Here is a 15,996-nt window from a genome sequence, read left to right on the forward strand (position 1 = left end):
GGTTTGCTACAGATAATATCTTTACAAGACATTTTCCATTAGGAAAGAAATTTTTCTCCCTCAGAACAAAATGGGTATGTGTGTTTCACCTTTAAAAGTGATATGAAAAACAAGCTGAGGCTGATTCACCAAACCTGAAGTGAATATAATCTCTGAAAACACGTCATATTGGAAAATCATCAACCATTATATTTTAGTTAGAGTGATGATTCAACAAGATTTGCATGCTCTGACTTACCCCATTGTCCATTGATTGACCTAAGAATTAGCCAAAATCAGGTAAATATTTTAAAGTATATGGTTTTGTTAAAGCTATATGCAATGCAGTTTTACATCCGATTAAAATGTGCTACATTCCACATTTTCTAACACCTTTCATGGAGATACATCCTAAATAGGTGTATAATATGCTTAAGCAGATAGAGGTTCAAGTTTATTTTACAGTCAAAGGTCAGTAACCAGAATGTTGGATTTGATACATGTGAAACATCAGGATGATGAATGGGTCTTAAATAATTATTTAAATGGGAACATAAAGTAAATCTGCTTTGTTGCTTTATTCCCCTGAAAAATTAAGGATATGTTTTCATTGGACAAATAAGAACTTAACAAACAACTCTGATAATGTAGTAAAGAGAGGTATTTCATACAAATTAGTTTATAGGGAAATAAAGTGAACAATAAAGAATTTCCATGGACTAACCTAGGAACAAGGCCCTTCAAACACCAAAGCACATAGTGGTATCTTTCTCCCTTCTGCTCTGCCTCCCTTTATTCCCTCTCTCCCCAGGACCCCTTAAGTTGGTTCTAAAATTCCTATAAGTTATTTCTGAAATACTTGTGGTATCCCTAAATCACTGAGGTTGGAAGAGATACCTTAAGACTTTCTAGTTCATGCCCCTGCTCCAAGCAGAATCAGCTTTAGACAGATGCCCAGGGCCATGTCCTTTTGGGTTTCTCTGAGAATGGAGACTTTGCAACCCTTTTAGAGAGCCTGTTCCAGTATTTGATCACCCTCACAGTAAAAAGGTGGGTTTGTGTGCTCTGCTAGAATTTTGTACCTTTTAATTTGCTGTTATCCTGCCAGTGGGCACCATGGAGAAGAGCCTGGCTCCACCTTCTTCATTCCTTCCCATCAGGTATCTGCAAACTTTGATACATTTTCCCCACCTTGAGTCGTCTCTGTTCCAGACTGAACAGACCCATCTCTCTCAACCTTTCCTCATTTGAAAGATGCTCCAGTCTCTTGCTCACAAGTAGTGAGTACTTTTGAAGCATCACCCAATTCATCAATGGGTTTGAGAGTTTTCGGCTGATAGGCCAATAGCAGTTTCCTTGTCTTTTAATGTCTTTTAATCTTCAAAAAGTAATAAAATTTGATGCTGCCAGGATAACAGTCCTTTCATTTAAAGACTATGAATAAGAAAATTTTAAGTATTTGATTCCTTTGTCAAAGTTAAAATATCTCTCTTTTTTTCTCTCTTTTCTTTCTCTTTTGGATAATGTTCCTGTGAGACTGTGGGTTGTGAGGTTGTGGCTCTGTATTTTTGAGATGGATTATTTGCTTCAGACCAACAATCAGCCCAACTCACCTCTCTTGTCTCTACTTTCCATGTGCTCCTTAAGGAAGCTCAGTTCAATGTCCCTTGATAAGTCATGCTTTTTTCTCTGCTAAGGCAGGTTTTTCTTCTCTAAACCTAGTTCTGTCAGGATCCTTAGAGCAAATATTGTTTACTTAATGAATTTACTCTGTTTTACAGGAACTATTGTTCGACGGCAGCAGATTCCACTGCCACCTCCTCATGAGGATCAGTTCTATACTATGTATCATTTCAATATCAACACAGAAGTAACCTTTTATGGCCGAAAATACAAGATCATAGATTGTGACCTGTACACAAAAAATTTCCTGAGGAAGATAGGAATCAGATTAAATCCTCCTGCAAGCCGTCCAGACGACCCATACACCACAGAGCGGCAAAAGGTCAGGAGGGGCAGCAGTGGTGAAAACTTGATTTGAATAAAACTTGATTTGAATGCATATTAGTTATATGCATTACATTATTTCTTTAGTATCAAATAGAAACTAGCTATTTCAACATAGTAAATCCCAAGAGAAAACTTGGATTTAAAAATTTTGGTATGTGGCTCATTGTACTGTATAAATAATTTTCTCTTGATGTGTTCGCACACTTTTTAAAACAGAATAAAATTAATTAGGAAAAATAATATAAGCCTTTCAGTATCGAACTGAAAAGAAAAAAAGGTGTACCTATTACATGTTCTACTGTAATTTACATGTTCTACTTATGATTTTGCTTGAGCTAATCTAATCATAATGAAGACTTTTAAAGTGTTTAAAGGAAGATCTAATTGGAATTGTGGTTCCAACCCACCCATGGCTTCCTGCAGACTCTTTTCTTCTATTCATATGTTATCTTTCATCTCTACTCCAGCATGTTTTTAACAGCTTTTTACATTTGTAAAGCAAATTCTTCTGCCATACAGAACCCAGTGTTCTGCAGTTTTAAGACTTGCGAGGTTTTATTTGCCTCCCTCTTTTGTAAGTGTATGGGATCACATATACACAAACACATATCTCCAGAAGTCTCACTCACAACTCCTAGATACTATGTGGAATCCCCTTTGAATTGGTTGTTGGATTGGTTGTTTGTTTTTATTTATTTTTTCCCCTCTGGGAATAGTAATGGGAATGATGTTCTCTGTTGTGAATAATGACAAGTTTCTTTCAGTTCTGTTTTTCTTGATTAATATGAGTGCAAATGGCACTTGACCTGACTCTTAGGACTGTTGGCCCATAATATGCAGCCTGTTGTGACAGATCCAGCCAGGTCCTCTGAAAGCAGCAAGTACTCCCTGTGTCTGTGGCATCCTCAGTGCTCCCAGTGAGAAAACTGCTGCGGGTCTCAGCAGCAGTAATGGAAGGTGCCTGTGCCTGAGATGTGTAGGACAATTTCCCTGCCTCTGAGGCACTCTCAGGCCAACAAGTTAGTTTCTCTTCATTCATGCTGCCAGGCTTGTGCAGTCCCCCAGTGAAAAGCAGCATTTGTAATACATCTGGCTCTGTGTTGTGGTGACTCAGCCTGGCCATGGGTTTCTTTTCCCTTACTCAGCCCCTGTAGGTAACAGCTGTGTATATAAACACATGCTGAGTTATCTTGATACTGTCAGACTGTGTCAACATTATGTATGGTACTGCATAACCCACTTATGTTTTAAAATTTTTTGAACAACAAGCAAAACATTCAAGAATTGGGCATAACAATCCCCAAAGAGAATGGAGAGGGGGGAAAATGTTTGAGAAACATGAGTTTCAGAAGACAAAAATTACTAAAATCTATGTCTTCATGTTGTCAGTTGTTGAGAAAGTCCAGAAAAGTAATTTAGCAAATTCTGGCTGCCTTATGCTTTCACTTTTAGTGTGAAAAAAATTACCACCTAATTTGTGGAAGGTAATTTTTTTTTTTTTTTTTGATTGCTCTGGGCTACTTTGAGCAAAAATAATTGGTTTTCACTAGACTTCTAGTACATGGCCAGAAAATGAAGGTATGAAGGAAGGTAAGGAACAAGATGGGATAGAAAATGAGGCCAGTGGAAAGTGCAGTAAACCATTTAGACACATATTTCACAGAATTACAGAACCATTTAGGTTAGAAAAGACCTCTGAGATCATCAAGTCCAACCTGTGACCAATCCCCACCTTGTCACCCAGACCAGAGCACTGAGTGTCACATCCATGTGTTCCTTGAACACCTCCAGGGATGGGGCCTCCACCACTTCCCTGGGCATCTCCTTCCAATGCTTAAGAACTCTTTCCATGAAGAAATTCCTTCTGTATTTTTGGAGGTGGTATTCCATGGATGGAATCTGGTGTTATCTGGTTCTGTGGCTGTGTTTTGTTGCCTATTGCATCTTCAAGGGTGAGGAAGGAGGGAAGGACTGGGAAGATAAATAACTTGGTTCTGCTCTCCTTATTTTAAGATTTGATGCTCTGAAAGAATGGTTCTTTTCCCTCTCAGATTTTTAAGGCCAGAAGGTGTGTTAGCGAATAAAGAGAAATTTAGACAACAATATAAATTGTCCACAGTCAACTTTTTTCCTTTTCAGACAGTTCAGCTCACATTGTCTCGTCAATGTCTGTCACCATTCTTCTTTGGAAGCAATTTTGTAGATGAGAAGGATTATCTTGTCCCTTTTAGTGCGCTTTGGTCATGTGGATTTTGACTTATGAAAAACACTCTGTTCAGGTCACCATTTATATATGTGAACTAACAGTATAGAAATGCAGTCCTTGGACTGGATCAGCATCCTGGGACCCAGTTTAACCCACTGCTACTGGTTTTGCAGCAACCATGACTGCAGGAAGCACCTTGTCACATGAGCTGGAAAATATGTTTAGTTGAACATTTGCTGTTCCTTATCAGACCCATGGGTGTGTTTTGAGAGGAGAACAAACATACCCAGTATCTGCCAACTGTGTAACATGAATCAAAAGTTAAAAATCTATGTTTTAAAGTTGAACGACAGAAAATGCCAAAGGGAAAAGAATAAATTGATTCTTTACCCCACATTATCTGTAAGAAATCATTTTTAAGGAAGTAAATCAGGAAGAGTGATGCTATTTGGAGTTCTAGTCATCTGATTACCACAGGCAGTTTCTTGAAAATATGAGCTGTGCTGTAAATAATTTAACATTTCTCTGATCTAGAGGACCTTGTTGCAAGAAAAACAAGGATTAAAACCAATCCAAAATAGTTTTTATGTTTTTTTCTGAGGGCACAGCAACCCTGTAAATACTTCTCTGATAATGGCATAAATCATATTTCATGTATTGTAATGGTGTAGTGTCATTTGAAAATCCTAAACCCATGTTCTAAGGTTAGACAGCACCATGCAGTTGTGATCCTGTTTTTAGGGGTAAATAATTAAAAACCTATTTCTCTTAATTTCTCCTTTACCAGAGACATCTGGTGAGCACGAATCCTTTGCACCCTTATGAGCGCTTTGACACTTTGAAACAATTTCTGGAGTTTGATGGACAAGTTTTGGGGTTTTCTTGTGTGTGGAATGACCCGGAATCGCAGCTTTCTGACCCAAGGGAACTTGTTCTTCGTTATTATTTGTCTGATGATACTATTGATATAAGAGAAATTTTACCATTAAACTCAGGCCGGGACATAGTTCCGTATTTCCTCAAAAGAGATAAGCTTCCAAAGGTGAGCAATGAAAATTTCAAATTCTTCCACTAATTAAGAAATATTGAATGCCTTGATTTGAAAATCCTGTATTAGGATTGTAATGATGTTTAGAAAGTGTTTTCAGAGTATTAATCATAATTGCATGATTTAGGTTTTGCACACATACTTGTGTAGTAAATTAATAAGTGATGGAAAAATATCTTTAGGCTTGCCATGCTTAAACTAAAAGGAGCATTTAGTCACAGACATGCCTTATGATTTTCTTTCTCCTATATTAATGTAGTAAGGTAACTGTATTAACAAAACTCTGCAATAACAGAAGACAAGAAAATTAATGTTGATAAGCTGATGTAAAAATGAGGTGAATTCAGATTTGATCTATGACTTACATTTGCAGCCTTTGGAAAAGTCAGTTTTAGTATTCTGTAACATTACCTCTTCATAGCAAATCTGGTGTGATTTCTTAAAATTGAGTTTCTGGGTTTGGGACATTAAACAAATCCAATTAAAATCAATAGGAATCCATCAATAAGTTTTCTTGAGCATTAATCATGAGAAAGGCTCCACTCAGAGAAATCTTCAAAAGGTTTGTATCCTCTGTAACCTGTTATGATTATAAAATTGCTGATCTGGATACACTTCTCTATCACTCCTGACAGATCCTGATGGTAGAATAACATCAGCCAACAGATGGAATAAAATACTGGGAGTCTTTTCCTGCTTTGCTTCTAACACTGATAATCTATTTGTGATACCATAGATGTACATGAGATTTTGTAATAAAAACCTACTAGCAAAATATTACACTTTTCTCACCTTGTAAGTCTTGTGTTCTGAGATGCTGGTTTAGCAGTGGCTCTATGCTATCAGACCCCTTGGAACACTGAGGTGCATGTTGCAATTTTAAGGATTGGCCTTTTCCTGGAAATTTTGATAATGGCAGCAGAGGAATCAAAAGCTGAGGGGTTAGGAGAGGTGGTAAGACAAAGTAACTAATTTTAATTACCTTGCATCAGCAGTTTATTCATAATTTAAAGAAATGTGACATAAATATATATAAAGTTTGATATTACTGGGATAAATTACTTCTGTAATTTTAAAACTAACAATAGAAACAAAACCACATCTTTGCAAACAGAATCATGCTGACCTGAATCTCGTGTTTGTGTAGTGGATAGGACCAATTCTGATGGTTCTTTGCATGTTTTTATAATTATTACCAATCAAAATAATATTCTTTAGAGCAGATGTTGACAACGATGTGGTACTTTGGGTATGCTGACCTTTGCTTTCTGTTTGCTTCCAAAAGAGAGTGAGATTCTGAATGCTGCTTCTGGCATATGTACATTCTGGCTTTTGGAATATAACCTTTGGCTTTTAGGTTTAGTACTAGAATCTTAGAATTTACTAAAAATACTCCCAGAAAATACTACAATAACAGCCAGTGCATAACAAACCTGCTGGTTCTTAGGTAGCAGAATTCTCTTTCTTCACTGTCACCCATATTTCTGAAGAGTTGGTCTCTTTCCTCACAGAATGCTCCTGATGGTCCATATCATCCAGGCACCATCACCAATTACACTCTGCTCAATGTGTTGGGAAAGTCAGAAAGAAACAAAGGCTATTACATTCGGGACGTTCTGCAGGTCAGAAATTATTGAGTGCCTCTAGCTGTTGAATATCTTTATCGTAGTTTTTGTAATTTCTATGGTTGTTATCCTCTGCCACAAAGAGAGTTATTTATGAAATTGTGTTGCCACTGGAGAGTAGCTCAAATGAGAACTACTAAGATTTACTGTATGTAAATCCCACATTTGTAAAAGTGAAGGAGCTTAACATGGGGTGAAATATACTTGCCAATGGACTTTGAAGGTTATGTGTTAAATCACACACACTAAATGACCTGGGTTTTAACAAAGGTTGTGTGATTCTGAGATTTATGGAACTACTGTATAAATGTTCCTTCTTTTATTAGACAGGAGCAGTGCATCGGGAATTTTACAAAGACAGTGACTTGAAAATAGGGGCAGTAATTAATGTTTGGGGAAGGCAAATATTACTTTGTGATTGTGATGAATTCACTAAAGAACATTACAGGAAAAAGTATGGAATTGGTAAGTAGTGATTATTATCCTTTCCTTATGAGCATTTTTCTACTTCCAAATTTAGCAGAGCTGTCTTCAAATTTTATTACTGACAAAATATGTTCATTAAAAACCTTTAGCAATAACAATCTTTTGTAGGCTGTTAGCAGCAAAGCAGTAATTTTGCAGGTAATCCAGAAGGGCTTTCTTATACATTGCTCCCTTGAAAACTAGCATATAACGTATGTGTTCTGCTCCTAATGCCTCTATTTGAAAACTACAGTGACAAAACAGTCAAATAGATAGACTGGCATTTCTTGTTCTTTCCCCTTCCCTTCCAATAGCTGTGTTTGCAGTCAGAAAATAATAAAGAGCATATAGTAAGTGGGTAAATAGAATGAGCTCAATTATTCTCCCTTATATTTCATTTTATATGGATGTCAGAATCCTCACATAATAAGATTTTCTATCACGGCAGTTTTAGTCTATCATATCATTGGTTTTTACAATGCAGTTTTGTGTATTCTGGACCATTAGAATGTGTATCTTGTGAAGTTTCAGTACTAAATTCTGGAAAGATTTAGCAACTATGTCCATTATGGAAAAGCATTTTGGAAATGAATAACAATAGGGGGTTTCATTTATCTGTCTTTGAATGTCCCCAGTCAAACTTGCTAATGGTTTCATCATGGACATCTTCCTGCAAAAATGACTTAGTTATTTTCTGTCAGTTTATTCATTCAATAAATATAGCTGAGCATCTGGCTATTCAGAGATGGTTGGAAGAATCCTACTATGGCCTTTCCCTGCCACTCTGAATATAAAACACCTGAGCGGACTATTTCTGTTACCTTGTGATCAGATAGATGTGTGTATATCAGAGCTGGTCTGCTGCATTGGGGGAATTAAGTGGTGTAGCATTGCCATTCAAACACTAGATTTATTATTTGGCAAAATATTTCTCATTAGGACTTTTTCAATAATACCTTGGCATGTCTGTACCGAAGTAAACCTGATCTTGCCAGTGTGTGAGGAAGCCATATACAATAGCCATGGTATTACCTGTAATAATAGCAAATTTAACTCTAGAAATGCAAAATAGGGGGTTCTGCTCTGGGAATTTCTTCAGGCAAAACCACTGCTGTTTTTTGGCAGCAATATCCTCTGTTTGAGCAAATTATCCGGAACAGAGAATGGGGATTTCTTACTCAGGGCAGGCAATAAATGAAATGCAGCTGACCATCCTGGATCAAACAACCAAGTGACACACAAATGCAAAGGCCCTTCCCCTCCTCTAATGCTGGCTCAGTAATTACTTCTTATGTCTCTCGATGTTTAAAGTTAGGTGGTTTACCAGTTAGGGGAATTCAGAAGTTGCTGATGTGCAGAATTCTAGAAAACTGTCGGTGGTCTAGTCTGTTCCTGTTCTGCAGTAAAGGAGATTTCTTTGCCTCCTGAGGTATCTTGTCCTAACCTCATAGTTAAAAATGCTGCTTAAAAACTAGTCTGAAGCTGGTTTGTGTAAACTGATATGAGTAAATTTTTTCTCTTATCTCTGTTGGACTTGGGGAATAACTGCTCAGTATTCTCTTTTAATAACCTCGTACATATCTGAACATTATTCCAATACAAAACCTTACTCCCCTGCCCCCATCCCAGGCCATTTGCTGCTAAGGGAAAACATTTCAGTCTTTCTCTATAGTCCATTCTTTTATAACTGTGATAATTTTTCTCAGTGCTCTCTCCAGTTTCTCTGCCTCATTGACACCAGACACACGAAGATGTGCTCTAGCTGAGACCTTTGGGAAACTGGGAAGTGTTTTACACATACTTTTAAGCATATATGATGGCAAAGACTCTGGCTGATATGGAAAACCATCCATCTTGATGCAACCTGTCTTGTTCACAGACAATACTTTGTTAGAGCTAAGGGATTCACACACTTGGCTGTAAAATTCTTCCCTGCTTTCCCCACAAGGATTAAAAAAAATGTAGGTATGACTTTTTAACTGGAAGGGACCAGGAGTAAAATCAGTAGACCAGGGTAGCTTTTGGCTTAAAAGCAGACTTTTAGAGAGAACTAGTGAATGTTCACCTTTTACTCTTAGTGATTTACACATTTTGTGTGTGTCTGTGGATGTACAAGGTACTCTCAGTGGGCTCAGTCCCACAAAGTGCTCAGAATTCCACTCCCATCCAATTAAAACTGGAACGAACTTAATTGCAGTTCCAGTCCAGGGAGACCATTTACTTGAGCAAGAGTAAGCAAGTGGATAAATTAGTTCTTACATCAAGGCACAGTTCTCAGCACCTCATGGCACCAATCCAGCTGTTTTGTTGTTGTGCTTTTATATTACTCCCCTTCAATTTATACTCTTCTGCCAAAGCCATTAAAGAAGCTGACATTTATTTTTGAGTCTGCAGTTTCAGCACAAGTTTCTTGCCCACAGAATTTGCCTTTTAGGAGAATGAAGAGTAGTTTAGATTTCTCCTGAAGAACATGATATATTTCTAATGTGGGGTTTGCCTATATTAATATGTTTGTGAAAAGCGGAGTTTCTCCATTGATGAATGTAGCTAATGCTCTTAAGCTAAAGCTTCAGTAGGAAGCTCTTGGCATTACTGTCACCTAGAAGTACTATGAATGCAAGAGAAAATGCATTCATGCGTGAAGTTACCTGTCCAGACTTGCTAGTGCAGCCTCAGAGGAGGAGAAAAAGACTCTGTGGCCATGTAGGTGTTGTGGTCGCCCTGCTGGAATGGGAAACAGGCTGATGTGCAGTGGGGGGAAGCTGGTACTTGTCCTTCTCACTTAATACAGTATCTTAGCACAGAGTATAAAGTATTCTTTCTTAAATAACAGATTACTCAAGATGGAACAAAACCAGGAAAATCTGGTTTCCTACAGCTTTTTCTTCCCTGTCCCAGCACCTCCCAAGCCTGGCTGCTGAGGCTTTTCAGAGCACCCTGCAATCCCTGTGCTGTGCAGGCTCTCCACCCCTCCCACCCCCTCATTTCTCAGGCTCCGGCCCTGACCCGCTGCCGGGGCAGGGCCGTGTGCTTTTGGCCAGGCAGCTGCTCCTGGATAACGGGGATAACAGCTGACTCCTTGCTTTCCCCTCAGCGGGGCACTAAAGCCTGCTGCCAATTTTCACTAGGCTCGTCAGAGGTCAGTGTCTCTGGTGTTTAACCTCTCCACTACACGTGGTGGAGACAGCAGCAGCTTCTAAATTTACTTGTGCATATATAGATTCCTTTTTTTTTGCCCAGGTAACTGTAATAATCATTAAGAAGTAAGACCGTAAATGGAGATTTTCTTTGAATCAGGATAAACGCTGTCATGTTTCAGCTGCATGAACAGTTCTGTGAGCACTAATTCCAGCATGTAAAAGTCGTGGACATGCTTTTTTTTTGCCTTCTTACTTTACTTCTTACCTCAGTTGTGAAGCAGACTGTCACTAGAAAGTCTCAGCTGTTTGTCGTACATCTTCTCTGATGTATAGAGAATGCTATGCTAACTGCCATCTCCCCAGGTTATCACCACCTCTCTATATTGTCCAAGTCTAGTGGGATTTCTCTTTCCTGTTCCTGGCTTTAATGCTCAGAGGTGCCTGTCCTCTTCTTCTGAAGGTAGAATTTCTTTCCTGCTTCTAAAGCCTGATATGCAGTATAGTTATCATTCTAATCCAAAGTATATAGCACTTGGCTCTTCCTTGAAATATGGTCTTATCTAACACATGAGAGTTTTCCTGAAGTTCTTCAATGAGGGCAGAAGGTAATCTCACACTCTATATCAAAATCTCAGAATGTATATTGAAATTGAAAGCTGACAAGCTCATTCAAGCTGGTTTAATGCTGCCTCTCTAGCAATAAATTCTTCATGAGGAATTTAGTTTTTCTTACTAAGAAGGCTTTGCTGTCTTCAGATTGTTTATATGCTAAAGATGTGGCTGGAGCTGTTTTGTTTCTTGCTGTTCCCGGTGCTTGTTCCAATCTCGCTCAGGTTTTGAAGCCCTGAGAAAGCTACAAGTATGTGGTCCATGTTTGATAAACGAGGTGAAATAACCCCCCAAGTTACTGCCGTAACAAGGGATGAAAATATACATGGCAAAAATACCTGTGCTATTCTTTCTGGAAGTAGAAATTTGTAATCCCAGACTTTCACTTTACTCTGTACCCACTGTAAATTTACACTGAAAATGTTACAGCCTGGAAGAAGTGAGAATTGATTCCTTTTCTAGACTGGACAGAGGTAATTTTCTTAAACACCAGTGATCACCTTGAGAAGAGTGCATTTTGTATGAAAGTGCCAGCTGTCTGATTCTGCTCTAATGCTGTGTGGCAGAGTAAAGATGAAATGAGTTTTGAGCTTGGGTAGCTGGCTCTTCACAAGTTCCCAAAATGAGTTTTTGACTAGTTTTGTAACCTGTATTTCTCCATGGCAATTTCTTTCCGAATTTCCTCATTCACAGGAGAGAATATGAATATACAATCCTTTAAAATCTTGGAAAATATAGGTGACACAAGGCTGGATATTTGTATTTTTCTTTTTAGTGAATATAGACAGGTGAGGGTTGGTCTCTTGTCTCAGGCAACAAGACAAGATGAAACAGCCTCAGAGGGGGTATATATTGGATATTAGGAACCATTTAATGACTGAAAGGGTTGCCAAGGTAGAGCAGACTGTCCAGGGAAGTAGTGGAGTGTAGTCACCATCTCTGGAAGTGTTCAAAAAATGTGTAGATGTGGTACTTGGGGACATGGCTTAGTGGTAGACCTGGGTTAATGGTTGGAATTGGTGATCTCAGAGGTCTTTTCTAAAATTAGTGATTCTATGATTCTATGACACAAGTCTGTTTTACTTCAGGGATGGGAATCAAAGGGCTGAACTTCCCTTTGGATTTCACTTATTCCAAGCTTCACTTGAGAGGTATTCAACACATCCTCCAGGGATAAAACACTATTCCTCTTAATTTACAATTTCCTTCTAGTTTATAAATCTAATTTTCATCCACATGTGCTAATGTTTACAAAAGGGGAAATGCTTTAGCGTCTCTTAGTTAATGCCTTGTGAGTGGGTGTGAATGTGCAGACTGTGACCAGCATGTAAACACAGGAGCTTCTTGTCCTCTGCGGCCAGGGTGCCCCGGTATCCCGAGCGCTTCTGGAAGGACCCGTGACACCTGAGCAGAGAGGCGGGGCTTGTGTCTGCCAGAATCCGCCGTTCCACGATCCTGATTGAAACCGAGCGCTGGGGCGGAGGAGCAGCATCCGCCCCCGCCGCCTCTGCCGCGCCGCCACCGGGTGGCGCTGTGGGAGCGCGGAGCCGCCGTTCCCGGTGCCGCTCCCGGCGCGGGACTCGGGAATCCAGCGGGGAAGCCAGCGGGAATTCAGTGGGAATCCAGCGGGAATCCAGCTGGGAATCTAGCGGGAATCTCGCCGGGAATTCAGTGGCATTCCAGCCAGGAATCCAGCGGAGAATCCAGCGGGAATGTCGCCGGGGTATCCTGTGTGCTATCTGCGGTGCTCAGCGCCTGTAGGCATCGGTGTTTGTTTCCCCGCTCCATCTATGCCGATTTATAGGCTCCCTGTTTATGGTATCAGGAATTGCCTGTGTCAAGCACACGCTGTGCAGCTATGAAAATGTGGTATTTTGGTCATAAAGAATGCTTAGGAAATAGGGGATCTCATGGAGTTTAACGGGAATCTCATGAGATTTAATAAGAACAAGTTCAAGGTGCTGCATCTGGGCTAAGGCAATCCCCAGTATCAATCCAGGCTGCAGGATGGGCAGATCCAGAGTATCCAGGCAGAGAAGGACTTGAGGGTGCTGGGGGATGAGGGGCTGGACGTGCCCTGGCCATGTGCCCTCTCAGCCAAGAGGTCAGGGGTGTGCTGGGCTGTATCCAAAGCACCGTGGGCAGCAGGTGAAGGGAGGATTCTGCCTCTCTGCTCCACTCTTCTGAGACCCCACCTGCAGTGCTGCATCCAGCCCTGGGGTCCCAGGAAATGGAACTGTTGGAAAGAGTTTAGAGGAGGCACCAAGCTGATTAGCACTTCTCCTATGGACAATGGCTCGGAGAATTGGGCAGTTCAGAAGGCTTTGGGGTGACCTAAATGTGGCCTTCCAGGACCTGGAGAGAACAGACAAGAAAAATGGAGAGAGACTATACAAGGGCTTGGAGTGACAGGACAAGGGGAATGGCTTCATGCTGAAAGAGAGCATGCTGAGATTAGATATTAAGAGGAAGTTCTGTGCTGTGAGGTTGGTGAGGCACTGGAACAGATTGTCCTGAGAAATCTCAGATGCCCCATCCAGAGCAGGTCCAGAGAAGGGCAACAGAGCTGGGGAAGGGTCTGGAGCACAATCCTGTGAGGAGTGACTGAGGGAGATGGGGGTGTTCAGCCTGGAGGCTCTGGGGGATCTTACCACTCCCTACAAGTCCCTGAAAGAGGTTGGAGCCAGGTGGGGCTCAGGCTCTTCTCCCAGGCAACCAGTGACAGGTTGAGAGGACACAGTCTAAAGCTGCTCCAGGGGAGGTTTAGGTTGGGCATTAGGAAGACATTCTTCACAGAAAGGGTGATTACATATGGGAATAAACTGCCCAGGGAGGCAGTGGAGTCACTACCAGGTTTTTAAGGAAAGACAGGACATGGCATTCAGTGCCATGGTCTGATTGACAAGGTGGTGTTTGGTCATAGGTTGGACTTGATGATCTCAGATGATCTAATTGATTCTGTCATTCCTGGAGTTATTCAAGGGCAGGCTGGATGGAGCTCTGAGCAACTTGGTCTAGTGGAAGGTATCCCTGTCCATGACAGGGGGTTTAGAATGAGGTGATCTTTAAGGTCCCTTCCAGACCAAACCATTCTATGATCCTATGAGTCTGTGATTTTGGTGCATGTTTACACATACATACTCTTTCATGGTGAAAATTATTTTGAAGATTTCTGAATGGTCTTTCTTTGGGCTTGGCCTTTTTTGCTTCTGAGTCCCAGAAAGGGCACATGTAGTTTTTATGGAGAAGAATGTTGGTGTGGTTTTGAAAAACCCTTTTTGACTGATTCAGGTGAAAGTATCAGTTTTTTTAGTCAGACCATATTCTTCTGAGAGGTAAAGGCTAAAGGAGAACTCATTGTTTTCAGGCTAAAGAAAAACTCTGACACCTGAATGCTTGCTTTATTTTTCAACTCACACTGCTGTTAGGCAAGTCAGATTTTAGGAGTGTTGTGCTTTGATTTTCTGATATAGCCATGTTTAAAACATTTTAATCACAAACCAGTTCAGTGTTCAAAGTGACAGCAGTTTTGTCACCCTCCTCTCTTTGCACTGAAACCCATGCTACAAGTTTAGGTTATCCATCTCTCTTCTGAGTAGACAAGTTAAGTTTTAAAGTGAAAAAAACTTTTATTTCATGGGATCCACTTTTATACACTGTTCTCCTATCTCTTATATTCCTCTGACCTGAGGCAGACCCTCTGCTGAGCAGACCTCCCGAGGTCCTGTCCAACCTGAGTTATCCTGTGCTCCTGTGGCCCTTGTCTTCTTTTTCCACAGATCTGCCCATTTGCTTTCTCCCATATACAAGTTCCTTATTTTCCTCTCCCACTTTCCATTTTCCATGAGCCTCATTTAAGCAGCAGACTGAGCTCCTCTGTTAAGTTTTATGTGAACACACTGGAAGCTGTCCTGCAGCAGAAGGGCAGTGCAGGGGTGCAGCAAGGGGCCAAATGGAACAAGAGTTTCACCAAGAGAGAAGTAATGAGAATCAGGGGATCAGCACTTTTGGGAGGTACCTCTGTGGGAATTGAGTGCAGGTCCCTGACCAGATACGCCTCTGCTCAGTCAGGACAGCTCCTGCTGTGTACCTGGGATAGTCAGGATCACTGATCACTGCATGACAAGACTTGAGTCTGGGGAAAATGAGGAAAAACAAAGCTTCCCAAAACTCTGGATATAGTGAGTTGTGGGCTGAAGTTATTTGCTTTAGTGTACCAAGGACTTTTAATATATGTATGTTTTAAATAATGAATAAAATTTTATTTATTTATGTATTTTTTTCCTCTGACCAAAAGCACAAGGCAGGAAACTCATAAGATAGTTGTTTACTTAATCATGTTGTCTCAAAGGATGAAACTAAAAAATTAATTTAGAATTTTTAATTTACTATTTTATCCCATTTTGAAACTGTATTTGTCTTTCCTTTTCCCTGTGTATCTTAATGATATTTTTTCAAACATTTTAAGATTATAGATGAAATCCTGAAACCCTTGAAGAAATAATTTTGCTGTTGGCTCTATGGAGTCTTTTTCTACCCTGTAACAGTAGGAGGGATCCTGGTTTGACTTTGATCTGTGGTCTGTTACAGAAGTAGGCTAATAACTATTCATATTGGAAGTTTAAATCCTTGGTAAAATATCTTCATCACAGCGGTAACAAATAAGTCTTGCTCTCTTTGCTGCAGTGGATTTCACCCCAATTCAGTATAAGATGCCACCACCTGCAAAACCAGAAAAAATTCTTCCTCCTTATAATGGATTTGGTTCTGAAGAAGATTCTTTGAGCTCCTGTAAGGGTGTGGTTATCAAGCCTGTCCACAAGGATTACAGGCAATTCCTGGTGAAAGACAGGTATTTTGTGTGAAAAATAATTTCAGTTTTTAAAAATAGTATTTTTGTGAAGGAGATAAATG

General features: G+C 40.1%; 1 protein-coding gene across 1 annotated transcript in view; it reads left to right on the forward strand.

Annotated features, from left to right (window-relative positions):
- The window catches only part of EFHC2 (EF-hand domain containing 2), a 56,373-nt gene that overhangs the window by 17,142 nt on the left and 23,235 nt on the right, over positions 1-15,996 (forward strand). Inside the window, exons 4-8 of the mRNA XM_053935079.1 lie at positions 1,761-1,984; positions 4,983-5,237; positions 6,755-6,865; positions 7,195-7,333; positions 15,769-15,934. Of these exons, the coding sequence (XP_053791054.1) occupies positions 1,761-1,984; positions 4,983-5,237; positions 6,755-6,865; positions 7,195-7,333; positions 15,769-15,934 (895 nt within the window). The remainder of the gene's footprint in view (positions 1-1,760; positions 1,985-4,982; positions 5,238-6,754; positions 6,866-7,194; positions 7,334-15,768; positions 15,935-15,996) is intronic.

This window comes from Vidua chalybeata, chromosome 2 (genome assembly GCF_026979565.1).
Source record: "Vidua chalybeata isolate OUT-0048 chromosome 2, bVidCha1 merged haplotype, whole genome shotgun sequence".
NCBI classification, from domain to species: Eukaryota; Metazoa; Chordata; class Aves; order Passeriformes; family Viduidae; genus Vidua; species Vidua chalybeata.